The 14,009-nt window shown below is 37.1% G+C and overlaps 1 protein-coding gene across 3 annotated transcripts in view; it reads right to left on the bottom strand.

Annotated features, from left to right (window-relative positions):
• Positions 1 to 14,009, bottom strand: part of MCM9 (minichromosome maintenance 9 homologous recombination repair factor) — an 83,095-nt gene that overhangs the window by 29,769 nt on the left and 39,317 nt on the right. For all 3 annotated transcript variants that reach the window (XM_067702257.1, XM_067702256.1, XM_067702258.1), the window contains exon 8: positions 1,276 to 1,450. In XM_067702257.1, coding sequence (XP_067558358.1) covers positions 1,276 to 1,450 — 175 coding nt within the window. The remainder of the gene's footprint in view (positions 1 to 1,275; positions 1,451 to 14,009) is intronic.

The following is a 14,009-nucleotide window of genomic DNA, read 5'->3' as shown; positions in this document are numbered from 1 at the left end:
CCTCACAAACACTTGTTCTTTCCTTTTTGTTTGTTTGTTTGTTTTATGGTAGCCTCCTAACATTTGTGTGGTGATATCGTGTTTGATTTGCATTTTCCTAGTGATTGGTGATGCTGAGCATCTTTTCATGTGCTTGCTGGCCATTTGTGTATCATCTTTGGATGAATGTGTATTCAAGTTCTTTGCCCAGTTTTTAACTTGATTATTTTGTGTTGCTGAGCTGTAGGAGTTCTTTATATATTCTGGCTATTAACTCCTTTTCAGATACATTATTTGCAAATATTTTCTCTGATTCCACATGTTAATTTTTCACTCCATTGCATTCTTTGATGCTCCGAAGTTTTAAATGTTGATGTAGTCCAAATAAATAAATACATAAATAAATAAATCTATCATCTTGCTAATTATATTCTCTTTGTCTCATCTATTCTTTGTTCCCTTTTTCTTCTCTTCCTGCCTTCTTTTGGATTATTTACGATAGCATTTTACCTCCACAACTTACATATTAGTTTTAGTTTTGTCTCTTATTTTCTAGTGGTTGTTCTAGCATTTATATCTTTAATTGGTTACAGTCTACCTTCAAATAATACCATACCACTTCAGGTAGAGTGCAAGACCATCACAGTTAGTCTGGGGATTGGCACTGCTGTTGTGATCTTTACCCTTAGTGCAGCACAGACTTCAAATTCTCTCTGTGCTGAGCTGTCATTACCCTGTGCTTCGTGTGGTGGTGTGGGGCAGAGTTTGCTCCTCATTGGTCACGTGCAGCCAGAGACTCACATACCTGAACCTCTGAATCTCCTTGAGTCACAGTAGGTACTTCATCTTATGCTAATATATATTATTTAGGTTTCTATATGCAGTGATAAACCTTCCATTAGGATATATAAGGAGAATGCCATCGAAAGCAGAAATTACATTTTTTTTCTTTTCGAATCTTTCAAAATTCCTAACATAGTACTATGCCCAGAGTAGACACACAATTACTAAATGAGAGAACGAGTTGAATGCTGCATTGAAAGCTCTTCATAAGTTCCCTGCAAGAATTAAGTCAACTTACATTTATACTTTAGCCTTACCTTACTTTTTCTCAACACCTCAATTTACTTCTTCACGTATCTCCATGGGAAGACTAATGTGTGTTGAACGGTGACAGTTGATAATCTCTTAGAGGACCAAACATACCTTGCAGTTCAATATGGTTCACATTTTCCCATAGTCATATATTAACTAATCTCACTATTCCCATACATTTTAAAGAAAATAAATTCTTACCCAGCCTTAGCAACACTTATGGTTTGTTGCTCCATTGCTTCGTGGATACTGGTTCTGTCATGCTCTTTGAGGCTATTAAACTCATCAATACAGCAAAGGCCTGCATCTGCAAGGACTAACGCCCCAGCCTCCAAATTCCATTCTCCTGAGTCTTTTACAGCAGTTACCGTCAGACCTAAGGAAACAAGCAAGCTATGTTAGTTTTTATTTTCGAAAGCATATCTTATAACTAAGAAGGTAAATAAACTCCTATATTTTAAAGGGAAGGGGATAGAGTCAAGGCTTTAATTTCTACCAACAACAGATGGCATCAGGACAGCTACTGCAGGTATCCATTCACTGGAAGATCTCGGGAGATTCTATGTTCTGAAAATCTAATATGTGTTATTGAGTATTTTGTGGCAGACAGAAGTCCCCAAATTTTCTGTCTCTCCTTGGTAGGTACGCTCACTGAGCAGTCTAAACTTTTAGATGGAGCAAACAGATCTCCAGAGATCTTATGACAATAAGTGCTGAACTATATGCTGTTTACAGAGAAGAGTCCAAAGACCGAGAACAGTAGGTACTGCAGTCCAATGATGAAAATGAAACGTTTGCTGCCAGTCACAGTGTGAAGGAGAGGATTCCCTTCATAAGTATTATCGGATTTTGAGTCATCCTTTATACCAGTCAATAAAGCAGAGCTGGTCAAACGCAAAGGCTCTGGAGCCACCTAGACTTGGATTTGAACCTTGGATCTGTCATTCTGGCTGTCATATTATAGACAAGTTTCCTAATACAGGCATACCTTGTTTTATGGAGCTGTGCTTCACTGCACTTCACAGATACTGTGTTTTTTACAAATTGAAGGTGTGTGGTAACCCTGAGTACAGCAAGTCTACTGGTGCCATTTTTCCAACAGCATTTGCTTACTTCATGTCTCTGTGTCACATTTTGGTAATTCTCGCAATACTTCAAACTTCTTCATGATTATTGCATTTCTTGTGGTGATCTGTGATCGGTGATCTTTCCTGTTACTACTGTAACTGAAGGTGTGGTGGGAATAGTCAGAGAACTAGAATTAGAGGTGGAGCCTGAGGATGTGACTGAATTGCTACAATCTCACGATAAAACTTTTTGAGGAGTTGCTTCTTATGAATGGGCAAAGAAAGTGGTTTCTCGAGATGGAATCTACTGAAGCTACTGAAGATGCTATGCAGATTACTGAAATGATAGCAAAGGATTTAGAATATTACAGAAACTTAGCTGATAAAGCAGCAACAGGATTTGAGAGAATTGACTCCAATTTTGAAAGAAGTTCTACTGTGGGCAAAATGCTACCAAATATTGTAGAACGCTACAGAGAATTCCTGAGAGGAAGAGCCACTGATGTGGCAAACTTCCCCGGTGTCTTATTTTAAGAAACTGCCATGGCTACCCCAACCTTCAGCAACCACCACCCTCATCAGTCAGCAGCATCAGCATCGAGACAAGACCCTCCACCAGCAAAAAGATTATGACTTACTGAAGGCTCAGATGATGGTTTGCATTTTTTAGCAATAAACTATTTTTTAATTAAGGTATGTACTATTTTTTAGATATAATGCTATTGCAGACCTAATGGACTACAGCATAGTGTAAACATAACTTTTATATCATTGGGAAACCAAAAAATTCATGACTTGCTTTACTGCAGTGGTCTGGAACTGAACCTGCAGTATCTCTGAGGTATGCCCGTATATCCAGGCCTCAGTTTATTTATCTATAAAAAAAGGATAACAATAGAAAATACTTAACAGATTCTTAGATTTTCAAATAGAATATAAATAAAGCTCTTTGAAAGGAGCACAATGAGTAATTATAATAACTACTGTTGATAAAAATTGATAAACCTCTGGCTAGACTGATCAAGGAAAAAAAAAAGGAGGAGACACAAGTTATAAATACCAGGAATGAAAGAGGGGACATCACTATAGGCCCTAAGGAAATACAATGAATGACTCTATGTCCTAGCTTAGATGAAATGGTCAAATTCTTCGAAATATATAAACTGCCAAAGTTTACCTAAAAAGGAATAGATAACTTGCAAAATCCTGCATCTACTTTGAAAATTGATTCTGTAGTTAAAGACGATGCAAAACAGAAACCTACAGGCTGAGATGACTTCATGGTTAAACCTACCAAACATTTATGGAAGAAATAATACCGATTATACCAAAGCTTTCAAAAATATAGAGAAACAAGGAACACTTCCTAACTCATTTAATGAAGTCAGCATTATCATGATACCCAAAACAGATAAAGATATACTAAAACTACACACCAGTACCCCTCATTAATATAGATGCAAAAAACCCTGAAAAAATAAAAATCAAACAGTACATAAAATGATAACAGATCATAACTAAATGAAGTTTACCTTGAGAATGCAAGGCTAATTCAACATTCAACTATTAATCACTGTAATTCATCATATCAACAAACTAAGGAAGAAAAAGCAAACCTCAACAGATACAGAAAAAACACTTGATAAAACTCAACAATCATTCACGATTAAAAAGAAAAGAATAAATCTCTCAGAAAGCTAGGGAACAGAGGGAACATCTTCAATCTGAAAAAGGGTATTTACAAAAATCCTGCAGCTAACATACTTAATGATGAAAGGCTGAATGCTTACCCCCAAGATCAGAACATGGCATGGAGATCAGCTCTCATCACTTATTCAAAATCATACTGGCGGTTCTAGCCAGCGAAATAAAACGAGGAAAAGAAATAAACAATGTACAGGTTGAAAAGGAAAAATTAAAATTGTTCATATTTGCAGAAAATGATTACGTAGAAAATTCCAGATAATCTACAAAAAATACTAAAACTAATAAGTAAGTGTAGTAATGTTGCAGGGTGCAAGTCAATATACAAAAATCAACTATCTTTCTATATATTAGGAAAAAACAATTAGAAATTGCAATTTTAAAATAATATATTTATAATATTACCCCCAAATATGAATACTTGGTTATAAATCTTAAAAAAGATGTGCAAGATCTGTGTGCAAAAACTACAAAACATTGATAAAGGAAATCAAAGATGATGTAATCAAATCAAGAGATTCTCCATGTTCATGGAATGAACTGAAAACTCAATACTTTTAAGATGTTTCCCCAAACTGCTCTATAGATTCAATGCAAGTCCAAACAAAATCCTAGTGGGATTTTTCTTGTTATAGAAATTGACAAGGTGATTCTAAAATTTAAATGGAGAAGCAAAGGAAATAGAAGAATCAAACCAAAAAAGAAACTAGGAGGTCTCACACGACGCAATTTCCAGATTTACTACAAAGCTGAAGTAATCAATTTTGTGTGGTATTGGAGAAAAGATATAGACAGACAGAATAATGAAATAGAATAAGAGTCCAAAAATAGGCCCACAAATATATGGTCAAGTAATTTTTGATAAAAATGAAAAAGCAATTCGATGGAGGAAGGATAATCTGTTCCACAAATGGTGCTGTAATAGTTGGATATCCTTATGCAAACAGAAAAAAAATCATTATTTCTCCATACCTCACATTTAATACAAAAATTAACTCATAATGAATTAAAGACCTAAATGAAAAATGTAAAACTTATAGAAGAAAACAGGAAAAAAGCTATGTGAGCTCCTCTGGTTTCTGGTGCAGCACTTAAAGAGCTTAGAAGTTGCTAATCCATCCTAAAAAGTGAAAACCTAAACAAACTGAAAAATCAACAATTGTTCTAAGATCCATCAAAAAAAATGAGCTCACAGGGCAAACTGCTGCCCCCAAAATTGGAAAGACAGAGAATTATAACTTACCAGAACAGAATCCTCTACGGGCACCAGCACTGGGACAGGAATCCCTGAACTGTAACTGACAAATTGCTGGAGCCTCCTTGTGGACAACTCTGAGAATTAAAAATTCCTTAGGAACCCAGTCATGGAGGGGGTGGGTACACACACTCCTGTGAGTTTCACCTCCAAGAGCTCTACCAGGTTCTCACATTGAATATCAACAATTTGTCTCTGACATTGTAAACAGAGAGATTAAAAGTCTAAGAAAAAATCAAAAAGAAATTCTAGAGATCAAAATCACTAGAGATGAAGAATGCCTTTGATGGGCTCACTTGTAGAGGGGACATGGCTACGGAAAGAATCTCTGAGAATAAGGATACTCAGTAGAAATTTCCAAAACTGAAAAGTAAAGAGAAAAACATGGAAAATAACAGAACAGAATATCCAAGAACTATGGAACAACTACAAAAGGTGTAACAGACATGCAGTGTATGTAATGGGAATACCAGAAGAAGAAAGAGAGAAGGAGAACAGAAGCAGTATTTGAAGCAATAATGAGAAATTCCCAAAATTAATGTCAGACACCAAACCATGGATCCAGAAAACTCAGAGACTATAAAGCAGGAAAAACACTAAAGAAACCATACCTATGCATATGATTTAAACTTTAGAAAATCAAAGGTAAAGAAAAAAGTCTTGAAAAAAGCCAGAGGGGGGGAAAAAACCACCTTACCTATAGAGGAGCATAAATGAGAATTATATCCAACTTCCCCTCAGAATATTTCAATACAATCTAAAAAATACATTAAGGCAAGACTAGCATTCAGAAGTGAAGATAAAATCACACTAAGTTCTGCACTGGTTAGATAACATCCAGAGCAGGAGTCAGCAAACTATGATCTGTGGGCCAAATCTGGCCCAACCACCTGTTTTTGTAAAAATCGTTTTCTGGAACACAGTCATGCTCATCATTTACATACTGTCTATGGCTGTTTTCACACTACAATGGCAGAGTCAAGTAGTTGTGACAGACATTGAATGGCCTTCAAAAATCTAAAATATTTATATCTGGCCCTTCACAGAAAAAAGTTGCTGACTCCTGATGTACAGTATTAATATCTACATTGAGACATGAAATTTTAAAAGAAATACTAATAAAAAAGAAAGTAAACAAATAATGAAGGACATGGAAATAATGCCACTTAAAAAATAGTTTACTGCATAGGCTATGATTAGCCTGAAACAAAGATTTAGAGAAGAGAAAGTAATAATTATTACATATTTAGAGAACTATCCTATGGAAGAGCAATTAGGCTAATTTGGGGTGGCTTCAAAAGAAATTACTGAGACCAACGTGCAGAATTTTACAGGGAACTACTGGAAACCTTGAGGTGTTTAAAAAGGAATGAGCTACTTTGCAAAGGAATAAACTGTTCGTCAAAGTAATCTTTAAGTAAAAGTGGAAAGTCCAGTTATCAGAGATAGTGTAGAAACGTATTTATGCAGTGAATAGGTGGCTGAACAACGTGAAATTAGAAAACACCGAGATGAAAGAAAATGAAGATACAACATACCACAACTAATGGGATGCAGCTAAAGCAGTGCTCAGAGCGTAACTTATAGCTATAAACGTCTACATTAAAAAAGAAGATAGATCTCAAATCAACAATCTATGCTGCCACCTTAAGATACTGGAAATAAAGCAGAGCAAACTAAACCCAAAGAAAGCGGAAGGAAGGAAATAATATATAACAGAAACTACTGAAACAGAGATATAAAAACAACAGAGAAAATTAATGAATCCAAAAATTGACAAATTTTAGCTAGACTGACCAAACCAAAAAGAGAGAGAAGAATAAAATTACTAAAATCAGGAATTAAAAAGATGGGACATTATTAATGACTTTACAGAAATAAAAAGTATTACAAAGGGACACAACAATAACTGTATATCAACTAATTAGATAATTTAGATGAAATTGACAAAACTCTAAAAAGACACTACCAAAACTGACTCAAGAAAAAAAAGAAAATCTGAACAGACCTATAATAAGTAGGGATTGAATTAGTAATTTAAAAACTACCCACAAAGAGAAAACCATACACAGATGGCCTCACTGGTGAATTCTACCAAACATTAAAAGAATCAAATATGAATCCTTCACAAACTCATCTTTAGAAGTAGAAAAGGAGGAAATACTTCCTAACTCATTCTCTATGAGAACAGTATTACCCATACACCAAAAATCAAAGTAAAGACCAATATCTCTTATGACTACATATACGAAAATCCTCAACAAAATACTAGCAAACCAAATCCAGCAATATATAAAAAGGACTATATAACCATAACCCAGTGAGATTTATCTCAGGAATCCAAGATTGGTGGTATAACATCTGGAAATCAATTAATGTAATATCCTCATATTAATAGAATTAGGGACAAAAGGCATATGATCATCTCAATAGAGGCAGGAAAAGCACTTGACAAAATTCAACCACCCTTCATTAAAAAACACTCAAACCAGGAACAGAAGAGAACTTCTTCAACCTGATAAAGGACATCTTCTTCAACCTGATAAACCCAGAACTAACATCATTCTTGATGTAAGACTGAATGCTTCCCTGTTAAGATCAGAAACAAGACAGGGATGTTCACTCTCACTACTCCTATTCAACACTGTACTGGAGGTTCTAGGAAGGGCAATTAGGCAAAAAATGAAATAACAGACATCCAGAAGGGAAAGGGAGAAGGAAAACTATCCCTGTTTGCAGATGACATGATCTTACATATAGAAAATCCTAAGGAAATCACTAAAAACTACAACTAACAAATGAGTTCATCAAGGTTGAAGTATACAAAATCAATTTTAAAAAATCCATTGTATCTCTATATACTTGCAATGAAGAATATGAAAATATAATTAAGAAAGTAATTCCATTTACAAAGCATCAAAAAGAATAAAATACTTAGGAATGAATTTAACAAAAGAAATATATAAAACTTATACTGTGAAAAGTACAGAACGTTGTTGAAAGAAATTTAAAATGATGTAAATAAAAAACACCCCATATTCAGACTTTTTTTGCTTGTGCTTTTTATCATCTCTCAAAAATACTGCCTAATCAAGGGCCAGAAGATTGATGCCTGTGTTTTCTTCTAAGAGTTTTATACTTTTAGCACCTTACGTTGATGTCTTTGAGCCAGTTTGAATTATTTTTTGCATATGGTGTGAAGAGGGATCCAAATTTATATTTTTGCATGTGGATGTCCAATTTCCCAGCAGTAACTTTTGAAAAGACGATTCTTTCCCTAATGAATTGTCTTGGAACCCTTATCAAAAATGAACTGACCATAAATGTATGGGTTTATTTCTGGACAATCAACTCTGTCCTGTTGGTCTATATCGTTATGCCATTACGACATTGGACTTCATCAAAATTAAAAGCTTTTGTGATGCAAAAGACACCCCCAAGAAAATGAAAAGATAAGCTACACTACAGGAGAAAAATTTTGCAAACCTGGTAAATACAAGTCTCTTATCAGAGACTATATATTCTATATATATTTAGAATATATAAATAACTCACAATCTAACCATAAAAAAGACAAATAACCCAATTTTTTAGATGGCTAAAGGAGCTGAAGAGACATTTCTCTACAGAAGACATACAAATGGCTGATAAGCAAATGGAAAATGCTCAACACCTTTAGCCACCAGGGAAATGTAAATCAAAACCACAGTGAGAACGACTTCTCACAGCACCCAAAGGTATAATCAGAAAGACACAGTAACAAGTGTTGGTGAGGATGTGGAGAAATTGGAAAGCTTATACACTGTTGGTGGGAACGTGAAATGGTGCAGCCACTCTGGAAAACAGTCTAGTAGCTTCTTGTTACCATATGATCCAACAACTTCACTCTTAAGCATATACCCAGAAAAATGAAAACATATGTCCCCCACAAAAATCTGTATACAAATGTTGATAGCAATATATCTGTTATTAAAAAAAAAAATCACTGTGTAATCATACCGGGGGTATTTAGAGATAGATTCTTTGCATGCTGGATTCAAGGCCTTAACGGGCACAAATTCTACCAACAAGATCCACCAATTAATTAGCTATCAGTTCACTGTGAAACCTTTCCACTTCCTATCCTTGCTAGTTTTCTACCTTTTCTAAAAAACCCTGCATATAAGGCCTCCAATCTCAGGAAGCTGACTTGCCTAGCTTCCGTCAAGCGTGACTCCATCTAACGTCATTTGTCTCTATAGTAACCGACTAAAAAAGCTGCTGTGCTTAGCAGAGGTTTTGTGCAAGCAGTGGTCCAGCCTAGAGATGTTTTAAAGACTTGAGTCCCCTCTCTACTTAGCACTGAATTCTTCCTGGTACTAGGGAAAGGACAGAGCCTCTGACAAACAGGAGAGGTGGAGGGTGAAAGAGAAAAGGACAGAATGTAAAACATGAAGGACAGTGGACTACAAGTAGAGACTGATTTCAAAAGGAAACGAGTTTAGAAGGAGCTTCATTTATAAGAGGACTAAGAACACATGGTTAAAAACTAGATACAAGAAACAGAATATAGGGCTTTCCTGGTGGCGCAGTGGTTGAGAGTCCGCCTGCCGCTGCAGGGGACACGGGTTCGTGCCCCGGTCTGGGAAGATCCCACATGCCGCGGAGCGGCTGGGCCCGTGAGCCATGGCCGCTGAGCCTGCGCGTCCGGAGCCTGTGCTCCGTAACGGAAGAGGCCACAACAGTGAGAGGCCCGCGTACCGCAAAAAAAAAAAAAAGAAAGAAAGAAACAATATAATTATCAAGCATGTCCATCCATATTCTTCTGGTCAGAAACAATACCATGATATTGACATCAGCAGACTGTCCACAAGAAACATGATTATGGTGCTTCAGAAAGCTGACTAGTATTGACAGTGATCCAAAAGATGTTTAACAGTATAGTCCATCCAAAAGTTGTTTAACAGTATAGTCCAGCTATGGATAAGGGGCCAAACACAGCTTCTCTTCAACAAATTTGTAACCTAATGGTGGGTAGCAATGAACACAAAACAGTGAAACTGTTACAGAGAATGGAGGAGGGGGACACACTTTATGTAACAAACATAAAAACCTTATTAAGAGTGTAATGATGCATTCCAGGATCTATCCTCCCCACCTCCCAATCACTCCTCCCGCAACAGGAGACTTGGCATATGCAGCCTCAATGGGGAGGCTCCCACAGCTCTGCCTTGGCTGCAGCCTCCTCTCACTCCCAGTATATACCGGAGCAAACCTCATTCATGGAGCTTTGTTCCTCAAGAGTTCATTCATCAAGTCATTACTGCAGTGTCTGCCAGCCTGTGGGTTCTTCCAGGAAATTATACCAATTGCTTTTCTGCACCACGTAAAGTCCACTTTAAATATTATCCGACACAGTGGACAGAAAACAGAGAAGCACTAAGTCAGCACTTAAAGGAGCAGGTTTCTGAGCACCAGTGTCCTCATTTGTTATCTGGAGATGATAATATTTTACCTTCCTACCATACCAGTGTGCTACAAGGCTCAAAAACAGGTTATTTAAAAATTTTTTACAAATAGTAAAGAAAACATCATAGGTATATACATATATGCAATATATCTGTATGTATACCGTATATATATACACACACACAGCCTTTATTGTGATACCATATTTTGCCTCCCATAGAACTTTAACCATTACTGTTAAAGTTGCATCTAACACTTTCTATTCTGTACCATACTGACTTGATTACGTAGTTATCTTTCCTACTGGACCATAAGGTCTTTGAGGATAATGTCCACATACGTTTTTGTCTTTGAATATTCCGCAGAGCTTAGCACAATAATTCACATAATAAATACTCTCTCTCTACATATATAATGAGTTATTATTATTAAAATCATTACTCTAGGAGTTATTCCTTCTAGAAATGTCTGTAAACTGCAGCAAATCTCTACGTTCTACATTCATACAGAAATTTTCATTTAAAACTGTCGTGAAATTTTGACATCCTATAATAAGAATAGGGAGCCCTTTAAACTAAAGATCATATTACAACAAGCCTTACATGAGAATTTTTTTAAGAGATGGGGACGATAACGCAAATGTCTTCTCAAAGAGAATTCAAGACAGTGATAATATAATTACCCCAGGTGAAATTTAGGATTTGAACAAAGGCAAGAGGTCAGCATTTCCATACCTATGATAACTTCTGCAGCAGGTAGGGTCTGAGACTTTGATTTAATTCTTAGTTCTAATACATTTTAATCCAGTATATTTTAATTTATTTATTTTTAATTTTTGGTTGCACTGGGTCTCTGTTGCTGCACCCAGCCTTTTCTCTAGTTGAGGCGAGGGGGGGGCTACTCTTTGCTGCGGTGCACTGGCTTCTCATTGCGGTGGCCTGCCTTGTTGCGGAGCGCTGGCTCTAGAGTGCAGGCTCAGCAGTTGTGGCGCACGGACTTAGCTGTTCCGCGGCATGTGGGATCTTCCCGGACCAGGGCTCGAACCCGTGTCCCTTGTATTGGGAGGTGGATTCTTAACTACTGCGCCACGAGGAAAGTCCCTAATCCAGTATATTTTAACTTAATCCAATTTAATTCTAGTACATTTTAACTCACTCCTTCATCTAGTTTTGTGTGTGACTTCAATTTAACTTCAAGTTTAAGATACTTAGGAGCCCTCTGTAGATGAGCTTTGGAACACAGACGCGAGTTGCATCTGGTCTGCTCAGAATTTAAGGTGTGCACACCCTACAGCAGGCACTTCCTCTGAGGAACAGCTACAGCACCCCACCCCACCCCACCCCATGGCCTGCTGGCATGGCTAAATGGCCCCTTGATAGATGGACAGTACGTGGATTAAACACACTTAGAGTACCAAATAAACTTAATTCTGGGAGGAAAAATTACACCTCCATTAGTTGGCTAGGGCTGCCATAACAAAACACCAGACTGGGTGGCTTAAACAACAGTAATCTATTTTCTCACAGTTCTGGAGGTTAGACATAAAAGATCAGGTGTCAGCAAGGTTGGTTTCATTTGACTTACAAATGGCCGCCTTCTTGCTGTGTCCTCACCTGGTCTTTCTCCTGTGCATGAGTGCCCTTGGTGTCTCTTTTTACGTCCAAATTTCCTCCTTGTATATAGATGCCAGTTAGAATGGATTAGGGCCCAACCTAAAGGACTCACTTTAACTTAACCACCTCTTTAAAGGCCCTGTCACCAAATACAGTCACAGTCTGAGGGACTGAGGGCATAGTAGTGCTTCAACATATGAATTTGGGGGTGGAGGGCACAATTCGGCCCATAACGATAGCTAACTAGGTTCATTTATCTCTGTCCTAGGCATTAATTTAGGCTTTGTTCATTTAAGAGCCAAAGCATCCTTTTTCAGCCATCCTTCCCCCAATCAGTCTGTACAGAGAGAAGTGATTTGGGGATTACATTCCGTGTAGACCTCCAAGCATCATGTGGGTCCCCTTGGGTACCTAAGACATGACAGCATTCATGGTGACCCATCTGTTGCAATATCGTTAACTGTTTGAGGGTCACCAAAAAGTTGTTCAGCAACAGATCTTATAGACTGCCTCTGAAACCAGAATAATGCTTTTACAATCTTTACCCCTACGGCATGCCAGTTAATTTAGAGATATGCGAGGGTACGTCTGAGAATCCCTTTGGCCTTTCCTAGAAAGCACTGTCAGCGGTGAGGAAACTATTGGAGAGCATACCCAAAGGCTCTTTAATACTTCTGAGGGGCAGTAACAAAGAGAGTTAAGATGGCGAAAGGCAATATGAAAGGCCTGGAGCCAATTCTGTGGCTTCCAGTGAACTAATAGGGAGGGTTTTTTTTCCCCTTAAATACTGTTATATACGACATGTTAAACAAAAGATTTCAAAGAAAATAAGCCAAACAAGTAGTATCCAGTAAATCTTCTCATTCTTCATGCTGCATACCACCAGAAGCGAATCTTATGATAAGACGCACCTTATTATGACACACCTATGGTCAGATTCAAAATGCACTTGATTTTACCAAGCTTATAAGGTCATTTTTATAAAGCAAGTGGATTAGAATCTCCTCTTAAGTGTGCCTGCAGTAATCAGGAAACTCCATACACCATTCTCAAGGGAGTCATGTTTTATACTTCAAATGGTTATTTATCTTATATGTCCAGTGTGTCTTACAGCATACAGCAATTTATACTTTATCTGAGGCGGTGTTAGGCCCAGCATTAACAACAGCGAACAGAAAATACAGTTTATCACTCAACGCAATCTGCATCTGTCGCCACAGTATCACTCTTATAGTCTAATGCACACAAGCAACTGGGCTTGAGGCAACCTTTTCTAGTAGGTCATATAGGACTGCTAATCCACTGACGATAAAATGGGATCCCCACTCTAAGTACTTTCCCTAAATGCGGGGAGGCCTGGTATTAGCTGTCCCATATTAATTTTCAAAAGACCATCAGATGAAGAAGTCATCAAAAGTCATCAAAAGCAAACTACTTAGGTATGAACAATGTCCAAAGAATGATAACTGAAAAATTCTCTGCAAAAATTCTCTAAGAGAAAACTTCCAGCATAGAGGATACTTAAGAAATAATTTTCTCTCAAACTTCCAGCATAGATGATACTTAAATAATTTTCTCTCTGAATTTAATTAGCCGTTTAATTGTTTCATTTCAAAATACTTAAGGAAAAAAATGGTTTATGCAGCAGCAGCAAAAAAAAATCCCTTTATACCCCTCTCACTTAGTAAATAGAAACAGTTCAACAACCTTAAAAATGTGTTACAAGCTCTCCCTTTCCCTACAGAGGTAGTCAAGCAGCATAAATACACTGACACTGAATGGAGAATAATCAAGCAAAGGTTCCTCTGAACTTGTGGTGTCTGCCACAAATTTTTACTTACTAACGGT

The sequence above is a fragment of the Pseudorca crassidens genome, chromosome 13 (genome assembly GCF_039906515.1).
Source record: "Pseudorca crassidens isolate mPseCra1 chromosome 13, mPseCra1.hap1, whole genome shotgun sequence".
Lineage (NCBI taxonomy): Eukaryota > Metazoa > Chordata > Mammalia > Artiodactyla > Delphinidae > Pseudorca > Pseudorca crassidens.
The sequence above is the reverse complement of the archived record's forward strand: the minus strand, read 5'-3'. Positions and strand labels throughout refer to the sequence as shown.